General features: G+C 40.4%; 2 protein-coding genes across 3 annotated transcripts; both read left to right on the forward strand.

Annotated features, from left to right (window-relative positions):
- The first annotated feature begins 10037 nt into the window (after nucleotides 1-10037).
- Nucleotides 10038-10717, forward strand: LOC123442153 (CASP-like protein 4D1). The gene is made up of 3 exons (XM_045118232.1): nucleotides 10038-10201; nucleotides 10287-10425; nucleotides 10517-10717. Exons 1-3 carry the CDS (start codon nucleotides 10038-10040, stop codon nucleotides 10715-10717), a joined length of 504 nt encoding a protein of 167 aa, XP_044974167.1.
- Nucleotides 10718-17218: 6501 nt separating this feature from the next.
- LOC123440909 (LRR receptor kinase SERK2-like) lies at nucleotides 17219-18808 on the forward strand. 2 transcript variants are annotated; one of them, XM_045117449.1, is made up of 6 exons: nucleotides 17219-17487; nucleotides 17679-17750; nucleotides 17844-17987; nucleotides 18088-18240; nucleotides 18363-18415; nucleotides 18555-18808. In XM_045117449.1, the coding sequence occupies exons 1-6, from the start codon at nucleotides 17276-17278 to the stop codon at nucleotides 18593-18595; spliced, it is 675 nt and encodes a 224-aa protein (XP_044973384.1). In that variant the 5' UTR covers nucleotides 17219-17275; the 3' UTR covers nucleotides 18596-18808. The 2 variants fall into 2 exon arrangements, with proteins under 2 accessions (XP_044973384.1, XP_044973383.1); XM_045117448.1 differs by lacking the exon at nucleotides 18555-18808 and having other exon boundaries at nucleotides 18363-18547.
- Nucleotides 18809-22229: the final 3421 nt, after the last annotated feature.

The following is a 22229-nucleotide window of genomic DNA, read 5'->3' on the forward strand; positions in this document are numbered from 1 at the left end:
CCCTCAGGCGTTGCCGTCGACGCGGCCGACCATGGCCGACCAGGGATTTCGCCCGAACTAGATCCCCACCACTAGCAGCACCTCCTGTACAAAACCGGCAATCCAAGGAAGCGCGGCCCAACTAGGCTGGCCCGCACGCCGAACAGGGAAGGAGGGGAGGCGCTAGATCGCGCGCACCGGCCACTACAAAAGCCGTCGCCGGATGCCAGCGACCACCGGATCCCGCCGCCCGCGCGGCCGAGACGCCGGATCCACCTCCCGCACGGCTGCTAACCTGACGTGCCTCGTCAATGGAGCCGCCGCTCCAGATCCGGGACTCCGCATGCAGAGGCAGGGCAGCCTAGGCCCTGCCGCCACCATCCTTGGCGCTCCAGGCTTGCCCGGCGGCTGCCTCAGGAGGCGGCGAGGAAGGGAGGGGGAGGGGGAGGGGGAGGCGGCTAGGGTTGGGAGGGAGGGAGGGAGGTAGACGTGCGTCACGCTAGGGTTGCAGAGCCGACATATATGTAAGGATAGGGAAAATCATTCAAAGACATATGTACACATGTAGAACAATAGCAGGGTTAAGTCAGAAGGAAAGTACATCATTCGTAGATCGGATAGGGTACCTCTAAAGCTACTGTAACTAAAGCTGAATCTGCACTCTTCAAGATATGCTGGTTCGAGTAGTAAAGTTTTGCCGCTCCACGCTCGGGCATATGGCGGTATACGCCGACGACAAGTACAAGACTTCTCATGTCTTTTAACATGTGCCAACTTTGTTCTACATGTGTTGTTGGGCATGCCTGAGAAAGAGGAAGAATAAAAGGAAATCAGGTGAGAAACTTTTACAGGACTCAAATCAAAGCCAGCAAAGCAAATCACTAACCATCATCTTTTCTTATGAATGCAACCAAAGCCAAGGTCGCGAGACTATCAACAATGCTCTTCATATGATTTAAGTAGTCAGATCTCCTTCCTTCAGTCATAGCAATTGCTTTTGCAATAGAATCATTTTGAGGCTTAAAGAAATCTTGCGTATTGGTCATAGATACAGGTTACAACATAATAACGAAAATATAAGTGCTCAGGATGTAAGAATTGGGATCACATTTTCCAGATCCGTTTTGTGCGACATTATTGTATATCGCAACATCCAATGCTGAAGAAAACCCACAAGCATATTCATGGTACTATGAAAGAAAAGGTCTACTATGCAAATAATTACCAACTTAAATTGGCTACTTGTGGCATGGAGTCCGAGATTAAAATTAGCAATAGACTCCTTACTATATATTGGAATAGTAGCAAATAATCAATGGGCACACCTATAACTCTATAAAAGATGCAAGAGTAGGCAGGAAACACGAGTAATATTACATTAGTAAACCCGATCTCATCCTAGAACTTGTACAACCAAAGGAACTTAGCAATCACAGTAACAGTAACAATGATGGGTATGATGAAATCAGCACAAAACAACACACCTGAAGAGATATATAAAGATGAAAGATAATTAAGGCACATAATAGTATGCATATAAACCATTAGGCGCATCATCAGCAATAAAAACAGGGTAATAGATAACTCAGCGAGAATACAAATAAGGTACTTAATCAAATTTTCCAAAAGGATTTAGCGAGTACAAGGGCAAACTAAGCATTATATGTTGTTATCATTATAAAGCAATGCAAGAGTTGGAGTACCAATTTATACCAGTCAGCCATTTCACATGTCACACAACCAAAGGGGATAGTTTTGCATTCTCTACATTTATCCCATGTAAATAGGGAGCTTGGCCTTCCATTGTATCTTGAACTCCAACGCTCAACGAATTATGAGCAAAAATAATAAAATGAAGGACATAAATAAACCCGAGAAACAATTCGGCCTGAAACTTAAGGCGCGTACGTAGTATTAGAGATCTCTCATTGGTTCAGCATATACCTGGTGCGAATGAGCATAAGCAGTTGCCCCGTGTCTCTTCACTGCACCCTCGTGCTTCATGTGCATTCTTGATTTTACCCGGTTGACAGAACCCTCCTGTCACACCATTGTTCCTGCAGTGCTAACAATGTCAGCTAATCTGTTACGAACCAGTATGACACCATATTTCCTATTCAACTTACATAGTTGGCCCAATGAAAACACAAAATATATTATACTTTGCTCATCCCAGTTAATTAACAGAAATATCAAAATGTCATATGGGCTCCATTGTGTGTAAGTTGTGTTCTGAATTTAAAATATGATGGGCAATCACTAACTGCATAAGGCCTCGTTGGTGTATACATATTGCTGTTCGAACATAACATCGTCACTACAAGGATCGATTCAAAGAAGCATGGTACATGTGAAAGTAGAAATAACAATGTTATAATGGACTCACCCATCACCCAAAACAAAAAAAGTTTAACTGTCCATATCAGTCTTAGTCATACTGCTATAAGTCCTTTTCAGATAAAAGTAGCCATGTTCGCACATACATCCTTTTTTTAAGAATGATTGCAAACCTTTCAAATTATACATGAGTGGTTCTAGAAAAAAGATATACAAGTTAAAATATAAGATCATAGTAGACTTCATTGAAAACATTTCCGCTAATTGAACTGCCTTTTGTGAACACATAGTATAGTCCAGCATTCACATAGTAATTTCCAACTACAGAATTATCTCTGCACTCACATCCTGGAAGAGAAACTATCTCGAAACCTCAAATATGTGAATTATTTACCAACTGGATTTCCAACTACTTGATGCACTGGCTGAGAAGTAAGAAGCTTCGACCGCGGGCACCGGCCCTAGAGGTTGATCCCCTTGCCCTTTCCAATGTCGAGCTTAAATAACCAAACATGACAATCAATCTATAGGTTATATAGCTTGATCATATCATGATCTGATAAAAGATTTAGAAGTTCCAACAACCATGATCGGTTGAGTGTAACACTCAACAATAGAAGGCTTCCTGCCTTCGCATCACAGCCAACAGTCGTAGTAGTAGTGAAGGTTGTGACCGTACCGATGCCACGGGCCGATCTGTTCATCAAAATTTTCAGCAATGGTGTCAGCTCACCGATTGACAAAATTACCATGCAATTTCTCTAACAAAGAAGTACCCACCTTCAAGCCAATGCTCCATTGCGAGCTTCCGAGCTTTCGCTTCGTTCGTTAGCCCCTTCCCAACCTGAAGTCACACAAACTATTAGCCTAATTCCACAAATGAATATGACATCAAAGAGATTTCCTAAAGAACTGATGCATTTCTGAGAATAATGTCACCTAGAGACGGCGGTCTCTTTCCTCTTGATGTAAGAAGTATTAGTATGCGGAATAATTACGTGGTTCTTCACATAAGAAGGTAGTTTTTGTGCCTGTTAAGTAGAGATATCTCAGAGGAACTTGGTACTCATATAACTTACCAATTAAACTTTCCTTTATTTGGTGCATTGCCGAATCATAAACCCACAATAAAATGGGAAAATCTCTACACCAAGAGACAAAAAATGGTGATATGCAACAAAATTTCAACTTATCTTGCAACCAATGAAACTATCACACAAAAAGACAAAAGAAAGAAAATGATCCTCACCTCATGGTCAGAACGGAGTAACTGCTGCTTGGATCCGTCTTTCTTGTCAGTATGTAGTTGGCTCCCTCCAACGCCCCAGACGCGTTGAATGACCAGCACGATCTGCAAGAACACTACAAAATCAACAAGTTCAGGGACGGTCGGACGGGGCTATATCTTAACATAGAACGACCAAAGAATGAGAGGAATCGCCACATCTCTGCAACTCGTCGCCTTGAGCTAGGGTCTCCGTCAGAACCTCGATGCCATCCCCTTCCTTCCCTCCTCTGCAACCATCATGGTGGTCTGGTGGAATGTGAAGACCAGAAGGTTTGGGGGAGAAGCGGATCTGAGGAGTGTCCAGTGGCCTGTGCCGGAGGGGTTGGGATGGGCTGATGGGAGGAGGCGGCGACGGCAGCGCTAACCCTAGCTATGCATGATGGGGTTTGCTTCGTGAGGAATTGATGATGAGCAGAACGTGTCCAGGTAACACCTTCCTCAGTGAGCGCCTTTCTCTTTGTTTTCTCCCATCGACACAGTACTCCTGATGACGTGTCTATGGCGAGAGAGCGACCTTCGTGCGTAGCTTATTGTGTTTGATAGCCCCGGTCTTGGCCCACCTAGAATAGGTCCACTTATTGGTGCCAAAGAACAATCTGCGCTCATTCTGAAGAACAGTACCAACGGTAAGCATCACACAAAGGTAATCATTTTGGGCCTGCCAAACCGATTCCTTTGAGAACACACAAAAGCACCAGGTTCTATTGATTCTTCGTTTGATTTTTTGTTTTTCTATCGGTCTTCATCGGGTATTCCAGTTTTAATTTTTTCCAGTTTTGTATCATTGTCGTTTCCTAAATTAGTTGTTTAATTACATGAACATTTTTAAGATGTAAACTTTTATTTTTCCTTATCTGTGAAGATTTTGATAATTTTGCAAATTTATTTAAAAATCAAATACATGAAGATAAACTGAAAATTCACAAACTTTCTTTTTCAATATATAATATTTTTTAAGAAATGTGAATATCTTTTCATATTGATTTGTAATTCATGAATATAATTAAAAAATCAATAGCTTTTTAATCTGTCAAAAACTAGTAACCGCTTTTTTCTTTAGTAGGACATGTTTGTTTATTTTGGAATTTATTTTTACATAGAGCAACCTGCCAAAATCACTAAATGGGGACTACGGGTTTCAAAGATCGGTCCCACCTCCTCAGGTTGGGACAAGTAGTGCACTGCACGTATGCCACTTGTTGCAATCTGGGAGTTTTTTTTTTCATAGATTCGTATTTTTATAACGTTTTATCTCTTTAACCGTGCTTTCAAATATCGAACCGTTTTCATCATTGGATTCCTTGCGTCGAGATCTTCAAAACTAGACCCATGATGGTTGGTTTTGACAATTTTTTTGTTCACAAAAAAAAACTGCACCTTTGTTTTTGTTTCCGACAGGCAAGGCTTGCCGAAGCAAACTCATGCCACTCGCATAAGCAAAACCGTCACTTTGGCGAAAAAAAGAAAACATGTTTTTTTCGTTTTCGAGAGGAACGGTCGTGCCTCTCGCGGAGGCGAATCTGTACCTCTCACGAAAGAAAAAAAATGAAATATGTTTTTTTCGTTTTCGAGAAGCACGGCCGTGTCCCTTGCCAAAGAAAAAAACACACTTTTTCCGTTTCCGAGAGCCACGACCGTGCCTCTCGCGAAAACAAATCAGTGCCTCTCGTGAAAGCAAAACCATGCCTCTCGAGGAACAAAAATACAAATGAAAAAGTGTTTTTTTTCATTTCTGAGAGGCACGGACGTGCGTCTTGCAGAAACAAAATCCGTGCCTCTGGTGCAAGAAAAAGCGTGCTTTTCACATGAAAAAATGCATTTTTTGCATTTCGTCCAAAAGCTAAGAAAGACATGTGAAAAACCAAAACATCGAAAAAAACCCAGAAAAAAATCACCCAAAAGGTCAAAAAAACGCTTACAAAAAATGAAAAACAAAAGACAAAAATCTGAAATGAATGCTCAGAGAGCGACACTTGGTGATCGCTATGAACGCGTCAAGTATCGAAGCGTTTGAGTTATCATTGGAGTCTTCTGAGGGAACGTTCGCCAACTAGTTCCTCTCGCAACCTGCGGCCAAGCAAATGCTAATACTAGTGGTAGACACATATAACGTGAGAATACTACATGGACTAGCCCACTCGCGTGATAAAAACTAGATGGGCTAGTCATTCATGTTACATGCTGAAATGACCCAAAACGGTGCATTTCCTATTTGGCGCTGCAGATGTCAGTGAATGTGTATTTGGTTAGCTGGCGCCTGAAATGTTCTTAAATAGGCTAGCCAATTCAGATGCCAGGTTAACTTTTTCTTTCAAATTCTATGATCTTTTTTAATATTCATAAAAAAATCGATGCATATTTGTAAAAATTGATGAACTTTTCTCTAAAATGATAAACCTTGAAATTCTTTGAACTTTTTTGAATACCGATGAACTTCTTTCAAAATTGATGAACATCTTTTTGAAAATGGATGAGTTTTTTGTTGGAATTATGTCCTAGAGGCAATAATAAATGTATAGTTATTATTATAATTCCTGTATCAAGATAATAGTTTATTATCCATGCTATAATTGTATTGAAAGAAGACTCATTTACATGTGTGGATACATAGACAAAACACCGTCCCTAGCATGCCTCTAGTTGGCTAGCCAGTTGATCAATGATAGTCAGTGTCTTCTGATTATGAACAAGGTGTTGTTGCTTGATAACTGGATCACGTCATTGGAAGAATCATGTGATGGACTAGACCCAAACTAATAGACGTAGCATGTTGATCGTGTCATTTTGTTGCTACTGTTTTCTGCGTGTCAAATATTTATTCCTATGACCATGAAAATCATATAACTCACTGACACCGGAGGAATGCTTTGTGTGTATCAAACGTCGCAACGTAACTGGGTGACTATAAAGATGCTCTACAGGTATCTCCGAAGGTGTCAGTTGAGTTAGTATGGATCAAGACTGGGATTTGTCACTCCGTGTGACGGAGAGGTATCTCGGGGCCCACTCGGTAATACAACATCACACACAAGCCTTGCAAGCAATGTAACTTAGTGTAAGTTGCGGGATCTTGTATTACGGAACGAGTAAAGAGACTTGCCGGTAAACGAGATTGAAATAGGTATGTGAATACTGACGATCGAATCTCGGGCAAGTAACATACCGAAGGACAAAGGGAATGACATACGGGATTATATGAATCCTTGGCACTGAGGTTCAAACGATAAGATCTTCTTAGAATATGTAGGATCCAATATGGGCATCCAGGTCCCGCTATTGGATATTGACCGAGGAGTCTCTCGGGTCATGTCTGCATAGTTCTCGAACCCGCAGGGTCTGCACACTTAAGGTTCGACGTTGTTTTATGCGTATTTGAGTTATATGGTTGGTTACCGAATGTTGTTCGGAGTCCCGGATGAGATCACGGACGTCACGAGGGTTTCCGGAATGGTCCGGAAACGAAGATTGATATATAGGATGACCTCATTTGATTACCGGAAGGTTTTCGGAGTTACCGAAAATGTACCGGGAATGACGAATGGGTTCCGGGAGTTCACCGGGGGGGGCAACCCACCCCGGGGAAGCCCATAGGCTTTGGGGAGACACACCAGCCCTTAGTGGGCTGGTGGGACAGCCCCAAAGGGGCCTATGCGCCAAGAGAAGAAAATCAAAGGAAAAGAAAAAAAAAAGAGGGAAGAAGTGGGAAGGGAGGGGGACTCCTCCCACCAAACCAAGTCCAACTCGGTTTGGGGGGGGGGGGAGTCCTCCCCCCCTTGGCTCGGCCGACCCCTTGGGAGTCCCTTGGACCCCAAGGCAAGGTCCCCCTCCCTCCTCCTATATATATGGGGCTTTTAGGGCAGATTTGAGACGACTTTCTCACGGCTGCCCGACCACATACCTCCATAGTTTTTCCTCTAGATCGCGTTTCTGCGGAGCTCGGGCGGAGCCCTGCTGAGACGAGATCATCACCAACCTCCGGAGCGCCGTCACGCTGCCGGAGAACTCTTCTACCTCTCCGTCTCTCTTGCTGGATCAAGAAGGCCGAGATCATCGTCGAGCTGTACGTGTGCTGAACGCGGAGGTGCCGTCCGTTCGGTACTAGATCGTGGGACTGATCGCGGGATTGTTCGCGGGGCGGATCGAGGGACGTGAGGACGTTCCACTACATCAACCGCGTTCTCTAACGCTTCTGCTGTACGATCTACAAGGGTACGTAGATCACTCATCCCCTCTCGTAGATGGACATCACCATGATAGGTCTTCATGCGCGTAGGAAAAAATTTGTTTCCCATGCGACGTTCCCCAACATTTTTTTCAAAAATTATGAACCTTTTCAAGATTTATGAACTTTTTTTCAAAGTTAAATATTTTTTTCTTAAAAATACATGAACTTTTTTGAATTTATATGAACGTTTTCCAAATTTAATGAACTTTGTTGAAATTTAATGAACTTTTTTCCAAATTGGATGAACTTTTTTTTCAATTTCAATGAACTTTTTTTCAAATTTATGAACATTTTTTTAATATTTATGAACCTTTGTTAAAGAATGAACTTTTTTCCAAACGGATGAACATTTTTATTTAAATCTGTAAACCTCTTTTAAATAAACATTTTCATTTTTGTAACAAAGAGAAAACCTGGACGGTTTTTCCAACTGTATCAATAGAAATAAAAAACAGAACATAAAACAGAGCTGCTCGCGTATGTACTAGTGGCCCCACCCAGGCCAGCGATGCTGCAGGCACCGACTCGTTAATGGGCGTCTGCAGCGCTGAGTAGGAGCTCCTCGAAACAGGCACCACTCGCTGCCCCCCCGTGCGCCCTTTAGGCCGTCGGCATGCGCGTGGTGGGGTGCCCCTTCTTTCAGATTTAGGTTTCAGCTTCCTTAATCATTTCTGTGGTTTTCTTTTACCTCTTTAATAAAACTAAGGATTTTAAAAATGTCCCAAGTTTTAATAATATTCACAGATTTCAGAAATGGTTCAAACTTTGAACAAACATTCCAAATCTGAAACGATGTTCCAAGGTTTAAAAATATGAACTAATCAAAAAAAATGGTCAAGAATGGAATTTTTATTTAGGAATTTTTAATAAACTCCATGACTGAAGAAATAATAGTGAATTCCCAACACAAATCCAACAAATGCATCTATTCAGAAATTGTTGCCGATCCAGAAAATATTCACAATTAAATAAATGCCTTCAAGTTAAAAACATTTTCATCGATTCAAAAAATGTTTCTCGATTTTAAAAATGTTCAGAAATTATGGAGATTTGGAGTTTTTAAAAAAATTCATGTATTTGAAAATAGTTGCATGTTCAAAAAACGTTCATGCATTTGGAAGTTGTTCCAAAATTCTAAAGATTCAAAAAACATCATGAAGTTTGAAAAATGTCAAATATTTTGAAAGTTCTTCTCAAATTTCATAAAATGTTCTGAATTTAAAATTAATTTCCAGTCGTTTAACAGATGTTCACGTGTTTCAAATAATATGCATGGTTTGAAAAAAATGATCCGAATTTCAAAAATTGTTGATGAATTTTGCATGTTTTCTGATTTAAAAAATCGAATTTGAAAAATATTCATTGATTTGAAAAAGTTCATGAATTATATAAATTTTATGAGTTTTAAAAACAATTTGTGGGTTTGAAAAAAACAAAAATTAGAAAAATTAATAAAAGGAAAACAAAGAAAACGGGATAGAAAAACATGGAAAGAGCGAAATTCGGTTCAGGGAAGGCTCTAGAACCTTTCCAAAACCGATGGGTGAAAAATTGAAAATGGGCCGGCCTAGTTGAAGTAGTGCTCACGTCGGGTATACGAGTTACATCGTTATCCCCCAACTACGCGATAAATAGAATCAGCTAGGAAAAGAATCTTGGGTTTTTAACTCTATATGTTTGTTTAATAAAAAACTTCATGGGCTGGCCCAGTCGCGTTGGCTACTATTGTCCGCCGTTTTTTAGGAAATCGCTCGGCCATGCATAGACCGGATGTCATGCTGGCCAGCCCAATAACTGCGGGTGGTTTTATTTTCTGTTTTATTTTGCGGGGTGTTCTACAAGAATATTTAAGTCAGATTAGGGTTTGCTTTCTTACATTTTTTTTGTGCCTTATTTTACATTATAGAGTTTTTCTTTCTTTTCAAATTTTTAGGCACTTGTGTTTCATATTATCTTTATTGAAGTTTTTGTTATTCCAGTTTCCTTTTTTTCAAAATAACAAGGTTGTTTTTTTCAAAATAACATTGTTGACGACCAGATCAGCACCCACGACCACGACCAAGTCCTTTTAGCGGCAGTGCGCTCGCTCTATATGTATCCTCCCGATCGTGCAGACGAGCCGTATCAACCAACCACCACTGCAGCAGCAGTAGCTCGTAGCTCGCTCGATCACGTACGTACATCTGTGCCGATCCATCGACAAGAATAATGGCGTCCTCGCGCCGCGCCCTGCCCGTGGCGACCCTGGCCCTCCGGGTCCTCGCGCTGCTCCTCCTCGCCGCCTCCATCATCATCATCGCCACCGCCAAAATCCGGGAGAGCATCTTCGACGAGGAAGCCGTCATCACATTCAAGGATTTATACGCCTACCAGTAAGCAAATATCCATGAAACTAACGAAATCTCCCTTCTGGCCGGCCGCCGGCGACGGAATCTCAATGTTCTGTTCGACTGTCAGGTATGTGCTGGCCGTGGGTGTCGTCGGTTGCGCCTACAACCTGGTGGCGGCTTTGTTCGTGGCGATCAACATCGCCGGGAGGAGGAAGATGATCGGCGGCGGCGAGGCCGGCACCGTTCTCCTCATCTGCGCCGACGCCGTAAGCTTCATCAACTCCAAGAAATCAAGTCCCATGTAATCATAGTACACTGGCTACTGATTTCTAATTGGGTTTTGAATGAATGATGAAGGTGTTCGCCGTGCTGATCGCCACGGGAGGAGCGGTGGGCTTGGGTCTCACGGTGGAGGCCCAGCGACGGTTCGGCGATATCTTGGATTCGAGCTCCAGGGCATTCTTCATCAGGGTTGACATCTCCTGCGGCGCGCTGTTGCTGGCATCCCTCTGCGTCGTGTTCATCGTCATGATCTCCTCTTACTCCCTCACCAAGTAGCTACTAGCTACCTGTTTGTTTAATGCTTCCTTCGTTTCATAATGTAAGATGTTTTTTAACACTAATGAGACGGAGGGGGTAGCATTTGTTGTTTGGGACCAGGTGATTTTCTTAACGAAAATCGAAGAGGAGGCCTCTGTTTCATTTTCTTTGTAAAGTAGGTAGTCTGTTGTTCTGGACTATTTTTCTTGTTTTTTGCTGGCCACAGTTTACCGTGACATAATAATGTACTCTCCATCGTTTGTGTTGTCGAAAGATATGTAAAAAACGCTCCTCGAGATGGAAAAGGCCATACGTGCTGCATTTGATTCTCACTTTTTTACATTTCCTGCGTTTTAAACCTTATTCTTTGAATACAATCAATGCTTAGTGGCAACTAATTTAGGTCAGGTCTAAACAAGCAATCACAATGGTGCTTCTTGAGATAGATCGATATGACTTGTGAATAACTTCATAAGGGTTGCGCTTCAGCCTGAGTTTGTTTGTTTACCCTTGTTTTGTGTATCGGTCTTCATTGGGTTTTCCGGTTTTTACTCTTTTCATTGTTGCTTCCTAAATTAATTGTTTAATTACATGAACATTTTTAAGATGCAAAATTTTATTTTTCCTTATCTGTGAAGATTTTGGTAATTTTGCAATTATATTTAAATAATCAAATACGTGAAGATTTACTGAAAATTTACAAACATTATTTTTCAATATATAATTTTTTTAAGAAATGTGAATATTTTTTCATATTAATTGTATTTACAAAATTCATGAATATAATTAAAAAAATCAATAGTTTTTTAATCTGTCAAAAACTGGTAACCAGTTTTTTCTATAGTAGGACATGTTTGTTTATTTTTGAATTTATTTTTACATAGAGCAACCTGCCGAAATCACTAAATGAGGACTACAGCTTTCAAAGATCAGTCACACTTCCTTAGGTTGCGACAAGTAGCACACTACATATATGGCACTTGTTGCAATCTGGGAGTTCCTCCTTATTTTTGTAGATTCGTATTTTTAAAATGTCTTATCTCTTCAACCGTGCTTTCAAATATCGAACCGTTTTCATCGTTGGATTTCTTGCATCGAGATCTTCAAAACTAGATCTTATGTTGGTCGGTTTTGACGAATTTTTTTGTTCACGAAAAAAAAGAAAAAAACCGTGCCTCTCGTGGAATGAAAGAAACATTTTTTTTTGTTTTCGACAGGCAAGGCTTGCCGAAGCAAACTCATGTCACTTGCGAAAACAAAACCGTCCCTTTGGCCAAAAAAAGGAAAACATGTTTTTTATTTCCGAGAGGAACGGTCGTGCCTCTCGCGGAGGCGAATCCGTACCTCTCACGAAAGAAAAAAAATGGAATATGTTTTTTTTCGTTTTCCAGAAACACGGTCGTGCCTCTTGCGAAAGAACAACAAAAGAAAACACACTTTATTCCGTTTCCGAAAATCACGCCCGTGCCTCTCGCGAAAACAAATCAGTACCTCTTGTGAAAGCAAAATCATGTCTCTCGAGGAAGAAAAAGAAAAAAGAAAACATGTTTTTTTAATTTTTGAGAGGCACGGACGTGCGTCTTGTAGAAACAAAATATGTGCCTCTGTTGCAAGAAAAAGCGTTTTTTTGCATGAAAAATGCATTTTTTCGCATTTCGTCCAAAAGCTAAGAAAGACTGCTGAAAATACGAAACCCAGAAAAAAACCACCCGAAAAGCCAAAAACGCTTGCAAAAAATATAAATAAAAGACAAAATCTGAAATGAATGCTCAGAGCGCGACACTTGGTGATGACTATGAACGCGTCAAGTAACGAACCGTTTGAGTGATCATTGGAGTCTTCCGAGAAAGCGCTCGCCAACTAGTTGTTCTCGCAACCTGCGGCGAAGAAAATGCTAATACTAGTAGAAGACCCATATAACATGAGAACACTACATGGGCTAGCCCACTCGTGTGTTAAAAACTATATGGGCTAGTCATTCTTGTTACATTCTGAAATGACACAAAATGGTGCATTTCCTATTTTTCGCTGCCGGCGTCAGTGAACGTGTATTTGGTTAGTTGGCGTCTACAGTGTTCTTAAATGGGCTGGCCAATTCAGACGCAAGGTGACCAACTTTTTCTTCAAAATTCTATGAACTTTTTAATATTCATAAAACAATTGATGAATATTTTTAAAAATTGATGAACATTTCTCTGAAAAACGATAAACCTTGAAATTCTTTGAACTTTTTTAAATAAAGATGAACTTCTTTGAAAATTGATGAACATCCTTTTGAGAATTGATGAATTGTTTTCAAAAATTATGAACCTTTTCAAGATTTATGAACGACTTTTAAAGTTCACAGAATTTTTCTTAAAAATAAATGAACTTTTTGAATTTCTATGAACTTTCTTAAATATTAATGAACTTTTTCTAGGTTTGATGAACTTTTTTCCAAAGTGGATGGCTTTTTTTTAATTTCAATGAACTGTTTTTCAAATTTATGAACTTTTTTTAAAATTCATGAAACTTTTTTAAGATATGAACTTTTTTCCAAACGAATGGATCTTTTTATTTAAATCTATAAATCTTTATTGATTTCACATTTTCATTTTTGTAACAATTAGAAAACTGGATGGTTTTTCCTACCGTATCAAGAGAAATAAAAAACAGAACAAAAAAACAGAGTTGCTCGTGTGCGTGCTAGTGGGTCCACCCAGGCCAGCGATGCTGCCGGCACCGGTTTGTTAACGGGCGCCTGCAGCACTGACTAGGAGCTCCTCAAAACGGGCACCACTTGCCGTGGCCATGTGCGTCGTGGGGTGCCCCTTCTTTCAGATTTAGGTTTCACCTTCCTTAATCATTTCTGTGATTTTCTTTTACCTCTTTAATAAAACTTTGGATTTTAAAAATGTTCCAAGTTTTAATAATATTCACATATTTCAGAAATGGTTCAAACTTTTAACAAATATTCCAAATTAGAAACAATGTTCCAAGGTTTCAAAAATGTGAACCAATCAGAAAGTACGGTCAAGATTGTAATTTTTATTTACAATTTTTTAATAAACTCCATGAGTGAAGAAATAATAGTGAATTCTCAAAAAAAATCCAAAAAATGCATCTATTCAGAAATTGTTGTCGATCCAGAAAATATTCAAAATTTAAGAAATGCCTTCAAATTAAGAAAATGTTCAACGATTCAAAAAATGTTTCTCGATTCTAAAAATGTTCAGAAATTATGGAGATTTGGAATTTTTCAAAATCTTCATGTATTTGAAAAATATTTGCAAATTCGAAAAATGTTCATGCATTTGGAAGTTGTTCCAAAATTCTAAATATTCAAAAAACATTATGAACTTTGAAAAATGTTCAAATATTTTGAAAGTTCTTCTCAAATTTCATAAAATGTTCTAGATTTAAAAGTAACTTCCAGTCGTTTAACAGATGTTCACGTCTTTCAAATAATATGCATGGTTTGAAAAAAATGATCCAAATTTCAAAAATTGTCCATGAATTATGCACGTTTTCTGATTTAAAAAATATACATGATTTCAAAAAAAGTCACGAATTTGTAAAATATTCCTGGATTTGAAAAGTTCATGAATTCTATAAATTTTATGAGTTTTAAAACAATATGTGGGTTTGAAAAAAACGAAAATTAGAAAAATAAATAGAAGGAAACAAACAAAAAGGGATAGAAAGCGTGAAAAGAGTGAAATTTGGTTCAGGGAAGGCTCTAGAACCTTTCCAAAATCGATGGGTGAAAAAACGAAGTAGTGCTCGCGTCGGGTATACGAGTTACATCGTTATCCCCAAACTACGTGATAAATAGGCTCCTAACTTAATGTTGACCTATACTAGCTCATGCATATGGGCCCGAATTACCAAGGCTAACATTTATACATGCCCGTCGTTTTGCAAGCTCACCTCTAAAAAAAATAGAGTGGATTTTTTGTTCTTAAAGTAGGTAGTGCTACGTGTCGGTCGGGTGATAATCCAAAATGCTCAATCGCCTCGGCAACCAGTGGATAGAACCCCAAATGGCCGTCTGATCTGTCCGACCTCTATCTTGACTGAGTCGTTTTTCCTTTCAAACAAGACTCGTGTTGCAGACGCACGCCGTTGCCATCATTGCAACACCACACACGTTTCAAATGCATAGCCCCATTGCAGACCATTGCAACAATATCCATGTTTCAAAACAGCACACATCACATCCCATATTACAGAAGTGGGGAGCGAGAGGACACAAGAAGAGATATGGGTGATAGGCGAGCCTCCACTTGGACAAGTATTGTGCCAGCGAGGTGACGGACACACCCACTGCAATCCGTCAGGTAATGCCAAGCGATTTCCTAAAGAAACGGCGGACAATAGCAGCAAATGCTATCTACAGTATCACTCATTTCCAGCAAAATATAGGGCATGCATAGACCGGATGTCATGCTGGCCAGCCCAATAAGTGCGGATGGTTTTGCTTTCCGTTTTATTTTGCGGGTGTTGTACAAGCGTATTTAAGTCAGATTAGGGTGTGCTTTCTTACATTTTCTTTTTGTGCTTTATTTTACATTTTTTTTGAATTTTTCTTTCTTTTTTATTTTTAGGCACTTGTTTTTCATATTTTCTTTATTGAAGTTTTTGTTATTCCATTTTCCTTATTTATAAAATAACAAGGAGTTTTTAGAAAATATACTAAAAATTAAATTTTTATACATGATTATCAATGAAGAACAAAATAAAGATTTTTTAAATAATATTCAACATTTTGCATACAAGTTAAACACCATACATTCCATTAACTAGTTGGCTCGACTAAATCATCGGCCACATCGCCCATTACATCAGGAGGTAACCCAGTCAGCCGTATTAGTTAGTTGCTTGAAGTTTGTCAAAATGAAAATTTTAGTTGCGTGAAAATGATGCATTTTTAGTTGATTTAGCATTAGAAATCGGATTACAATCCAGCTGTTGACCTAACATCTTCCTCTCCTCCGTTGGCAAATTTCCCCTGTCTCGCGTTGGAGTGCCGCCCCTGATCTGTTTCTCCCCCAAAATCGACTCATCCAAAATGCTTTTGAGGCAATTGATAAATAGAAAAGAGCTTATGAGTTACGATGCTCTTTGGGTACCTTGCAAACAAAATTGGTAGCTAGGAAGAAGAAATGGCCCCTCGAACATATATATAATCGCTGCAGGACCTGGGCGCATGCATGCGCCATTGGTAGCTTCTATCGATTTTTTTGTGTTGCTTCGACATCTAAGTGGCCAACAGTACTGTTGTTGATAAGCATTGACTACATCATGACACTGGTGATAATTGCTTTCATTTTCAGAGTTGATATCACAAAATTAATCTAGAAAATCTTGGTACTCTATGTGGAAAGCGCTGTTGACTGTTAGTTGCTTTTGGATAATTGATTCATTTAGGTCCAAGACAGACGTGACGCCGGGAAAGCTGCGTCTAAGAATGGAAGTTTTTTTTCCTGCGAATCACTATGAATGGAAGGTTGAAAGAGATAGCTTGTGCGCGAGATTAAGTATCCAACGAATCTGACTGCAAAATTCAGCTTAGCTTTGGTGGTCAAAACTGGCGTCGAGGGTTAATCACATTCAAAGCTTTGGAATTTGACTTAGAGAATAACCGGCTCAGTAACATAAAATAGTTCATAGTTTAGGTTAAGAGTTTTTTCTTTAGTTTAGACCCAAATTTAATACTCCCTCCGTCCGGATACTTGTTCAAGGAATGGATGTATCTAGATGTATTTTAGTTCTAGATACATTTATTTTATCTATTTTTGTAACAAGTAATTTCGAAAGGAGAGAGTAGTAAACTCTATGCGCGTATTTGGCCTGGTCTATGCCCGTCACGTGTCACTTAAACAACTATTTTTTTAAATGGTCACTTAAACAACCTTGGAGCGCTGAAACAATGTCTCTACTGTGTCTTGAAACATGCACCACTTCCCTGATCTAAGCTTCAAAATATAGTTAGTTGAAGTACTACCAGAAATTTTGTCATTTTCAGCTATGAAGAATATGAGCCGCGGCCGATTGCAACAAAATTGTTCGCTACGTCCCAAAAAACAGACGAACTACAGCAGAAAGTTCTCCAGATGGCGTACCTTGGCCGGCCGGCCTGCTGGCCACATAAATTTGTTATAGTGGCGACTGAATAATCGCAGACGAACTACACCACAAACTTGGTCACTGCAACATGTATTTCAGCTGAATATTCAAAGCTAGTCCGCCTGAGTGGAAGAGCTTGAGATCGATTGCGAAATAAATTATCTCGGGCGGAGGCTCCCATGGAGCATGGCGAAGGTACTCTGCAGGCCAGTCTACGATTCTTCCATAAATTCAACCGGTCTTCACATCTTCACAGGCTGAACTTTCGTTGGTGAAAAACGCCAGTTACTTGCGCACTGTTCTCCACAATAGCACAGGATAAAGGTCAACAGAGGAGAAAGTTCAAAGCTTCGAGGCCAAGAGGACCATTCTGTGATGTGATACCAACTAGAACCGCATATAAGGACCCCCTCGTCTAGCATCTCAGTGTGCCCAACCCAACACACCTCAAGCTTCCTCCTTGCAGCAATGGCGGCTCTGTCCGGAGCAGCGCTCGTCCTCGCCGGTCTCCTTGCTCTTGCAGCCATCGCCAGCGGCAACACCGAAGGCGACATCCTCTACAGGCAAAGGCAGGAACTGAAGGACATCAACAACGTGCTGACGAGCTGGGATCCCACGCTTGTCAACCCCTGCACTTGGTTCCATGTCACCTGCAACAGCGACAACTCCGTCGTCCGAGTGTATATATGCCTCTCCTCTTTTCTCCTCCCTCCCTGTTCTCAAGGTCCAAATTACTAGTTTCTTGAAAGCAAGTTACTACTCCGCTTGAATGCAGTGTGCACGATTCTTTTGAACGTTCAGAAGAACTTTTTACTTGGACCAAAACTGCACTAGGCTCGTTTTCATAATTGTGTTTTTCCTCACTATGCAGGGACTTGGGGAATGCAAGCCTCTCAGGCTCCCTGGTTCCTGAATTGGGACAAATGGTGAACCTTCAGTACCTGTAAGTAAACTACGGCAATTTGCTGCAGAGTGCAGACTTGTCAAGTTACACTCAAAAGTTCCTGCATAACGGTCGACCTTCTCATCTTCATAGGGAGCTGTTTGGGAACAACATCAGTGGACCGATACCAGCAACCCTCGGAAACCTGACACGCCTGGTCAGCCTTGGCCTCTACAACAACCGTCTCACCGGCATGATACCGGCCTCGCTCGGGAACATCGGGACGCTGCGTTTCCTGTATGATGAGTCTTGCTGCAACATTTTTCGGACAATATAATGCTGAAATACCTATTATCTCCAACTTCTGAAAACAATCTGTTGGTGTCTGTGTCTTCAGGAGGCTGAATGGGAACAAGCTGACAGGAGGTATACCTGCGTCATTGGGCAATCTAACGAAGCTTCAAACTTTGGAGCTTCAGGAGAACATGCTGACCGGCATGGTGCCGCTGGATGTCCTATCTCTTGTTCTTTTTGGGGACTTGACTGAACTGTGAGTAGTACATACAGTTTCATTTCACACACACCAGAAATTGCCCCTCCTTCGTTCGCCATTGACTTCCACTTACATTTTTTTTTTGATAAACCCTTATAATATTTTTTATCTTCATGCAGTAACGTTGCCAAGAACAGTCTGGCCGGCACTGTCAAATCATCTAAAACAAGAGGTAGGGATGCATATATTTGTAATCTGCAGCTCCTGACGGATTAAGTTTTCCAGTTTTTTTTCTTGTGTGTACAATACATGTATAGGCTTGGTTCCTTGACTTGTGCTCACAAGAATTTTCCAATTGACATCGTCTGCAGTAGCTACAATCATCCAGGACACGCTCAAGACTACACGCTGAGCAGCAGTGACAACCTGAACTTTTGTAAGAATAAACTGAATGTCTTTTCCTTCTGAAACTGCTGGGAGAGGCTGTAGCCTTTTATCCCGTTAAGAGTCCAGAGCTTACCTCCATTTCAGGAGAAAAAAAAGGGAAAAGTGAAAGGTGATTTAATACTACATTGTAATCAGTGCGACTTTGTAATAATGAATCTTCATGTGCATCTTTACTGCATATCCGGTGTTATCCATTTTGTATACTCATATCTCGGGAGAGTATAGAAACCCTTGAAACAGATGGCTCGGTATGGTAACACCGTTCCCTTGCTGTCTGCAAAAAGGGAGCATGTTTTGAATTTATTTATTTTGAATTTTCTAAAAAAGGGAGCATGTGATGGCCATTAGTGTTTTTGATGGCTCGAAAGTAGCCTCTGAACCTCCTTATTCCAGATGGTTTTAACTTAGAGCCATCTGAGGTAACCACTATTATCGATGGCTTTTCTTTGAAGATGTCTACACTAATTATTATTGTATCGAGATTGTGAGACACAACTATGGCGTCTAACAATGATAATTAGGCACTACCACGGGCCGAGCATTTGTGTCCAGTTATGTCTCTTAAGGACAAGAATGAAAGGTTTCGCTACTACATATTGAAAAATAGTTAATGCAAAATATTGTGAGCAAGAGTTAAATCCGAGTACAAACACTTATTGATATTTCACACACTACTCTTCTGAATCATATTACCGAGTGTTGTGATCAAGTGTCCAAGGACTAGGGGGGTGAACTGTCAAAAAAATTCTACTCAAAATTTTACAAGATGGCAGTAGGAAGCAACAATGTAATAGAACTTTAGAAGATGAAACTTTGAATCAACAATCTGGCAAGATGACAGTTTGAAGCAACAATAGTCCTATCAAAACTTCTACTCTAAATTTTAGAAGATGACAGTTTGAAGCAACAATCTAGTAGAACTTTTAGAACTAAACAACCTAGCAAGCAGAGTATAATAGCAACGGAAAGAGTAACCCGCAAGGAAGTAAGAGTTCAAGGGTTAGAGAATGCAAACATATGGGACACGGGGCATTTTTTTCATGGTTTGGATAGCTGACGATATCTGCTCCACGTTGAAGGAGTCTTTGAAAAAATTGTAACAAGATCACAAAGATCTTGATTGTGTCACCAACTAAGTGACAAAAGAAGCACAATCAACCTATTAAATCATGGCTTGAACCAAGAAGCCTTACTGAGGGGTCGATCTCGACACTTAGAAGACGGTCCCTAAGCTTTGTATGAACTCTTGGTTCCATCACAACTTGATAATGAAGGCTATCATGTGACCCATAACTGCCTAGGTGGTGCACACATTCTCCAAGAGCAACAAGCAAAGCCAAGTCGCTAGGTACTACTCCTCAAAACGTCTTCAATCAATGCTGTTCTCAAGAACCCATAAAAATTCTCTCTCATACACACAAAGGTTATGAATGGTGTAAGATGGGAGGAACACCTAGCCGGGGTTCAAGAACAAGGGATGAGCGTGTGCTTGAGAGTAGAGAGGAAATGTTCATGGAATCACCCAAAACAATCTTCCTTTATCTTCTCTTCTTTCTTGGAGCTCTCTTCTTCAAGACTTGAACTTGCAGTAGTTGGAATGGAGTGGGATGACTTCAAGTTTCTTGACACACCAAGGGGTATCCAAGTATATATATATATATATATATATATATATATATATATATATATATATATATATATATATATATATATATATATATATATATATATATATATATATATATATATAACTGTTTATCGACGGGAATTTTGGAGGACTAGAATCCTTAGGAATTTTCCAATGTTGGTGTTTTGATTCTTGGGGTGGAATTCTATAGGATTTTTTTCTGAAGAATTATTCTTAGGATTGAATCCTATAAGAGAACAATACTGTAGGAACATTTCCTAATGAATCATGTGTACTACACTTAATAGGGAATCTAACATCCACTCCAACTTCTTTTTACAATTCCTTTGGTTTTCCTCTATCACCAAACACGGTTTGCTAATCTATAGGATATAAGTCAGCATGTCACTCGAGTCGTGTATTTTTTTTGTTCCTGGATTTTAAAAATCCTACAAATCAAAGAGGACCTTGACTTGGAAGAGAAGAGGTGAAAAAATTAAGCACTAATTCAGCCTACCAAACAACATATGTTCTATACAGCATGTCTCGTGCACCCATATCATGTAGTCCACCAAACACACATTTCAGCTCATGTTTGCACCGGCTAAACTAGGCCACACTTGCCCAAGAATCGCAATGTCATGCAGGCTAGAGCAACACAGACAACCAAACATGCCCATAGTGTATGAGGCTACAACGGAGCATGGCCGTGCCCCTAGGTACATGCTCTGAACTCAACCATTCCCAGTAGCTTGGCAAATGAGTGAGTGTAGTTGTTGAGGTGAGGAATTGGCAAAGCAGCAGAGGATACAAACATATATAGCCAAATATCTTTGGATAAAGGGGTATTAAGGCTCGGGTACGAACCAAACTCTAGGACTCAGTCACAAAAGTAATAGATGGATAACTAATGCGGTCACCAACCTTCCGTGGAGTAAACATGACTTATCCTTAGAAATGATGCACCTTCTATATAGTCTTCTTCAAGTACCCTCCAAGCTACGTTATTGGGATAATATTGACTGCCAAACTAATGATAACATAGATGAGCAGGGAGGGAGGGAGGGATGGAGATATAAGGATGGAGAGAGAGAGCTATGATGGGTTAGAGTTGTGAATGGGAGGCATACATGAACAAATCATCAGTTGGAAAAGGAAATGATGCAAAAATAGCTCAATGCTAATAATTTTTGGGAGGAAAATATTCAACTAAGCCATGGTTGAGCATAATCAGAGATATTCACCATGTACATTACTGTATAGGATGGTAGTTTGTGTTGTCCGATGAAAACGTGTTTTTTAGATTGACGTCACTATCTATATCTTTACCTGCTAATAAAGGGGTTAGTGCTTATGCCCCCTCTCATGCTTTTCCGTCTTCAAAATGCACTTCATGGATAAGTGACTTCAGGGAAATAACATTTCGTGGTTTGATTTTTTTCATCGCTCGTCCAGAATTACGGGAAAGTGCACCTTCGCTTTCGTTCTCCTCCCGAAGCACTCCTCATGAACCGTCCAACACCTCCCACCCAACCTCAGGCGGGCGGTGTTCTTGCGTGTGCCACCTCCAACCTCCTCTAGTCAGCGTGGTCGCAGCTGATGTTATGCGCCTCCTCTCGGAAGATGTCGTGGGGATGCGGAGGTCATGGAGGTGAGGCGTCCTCACCTCCCGCCCAAACCTCTGACGATGTTCCTCCCGAATCAGACCCAACCCCCGCACGAATTGGGAACCTCCCCCATGCACTAGTGTAGAAAAGCCTAGCTATGGCATGGCAAAAAGGGACCTGCTATCCAATGGCTCATGTTTCTTTTTCTATTTTTGCACGCTTTGCTCTTTTTCTATTGTAGACGCTCCCATAAGACCCCTCGCTTCAGCCAGGCTAAATTCAATGGACATGCTATCCTCGACACCTTGGTCCCCATCTTTAGCCCTAAACGATCATAATGCAGCCAACATCGAACCATGAGCACC

Source organism: Hordeum vulgare, chromosome 3H (genome assembly GCF_904849725.1).
Source record: "Hordeum vulgare subsp. vulgare chromosome 3H, MorexV3_pseudomolecules_assembly, whole genome shotgun sequence".
NCBI lineage: Eukaryota > Viridiplantae > Streptophyta > Magnoliopsida > Poales > Poaceae > Hordeum > Hordeum vulgare.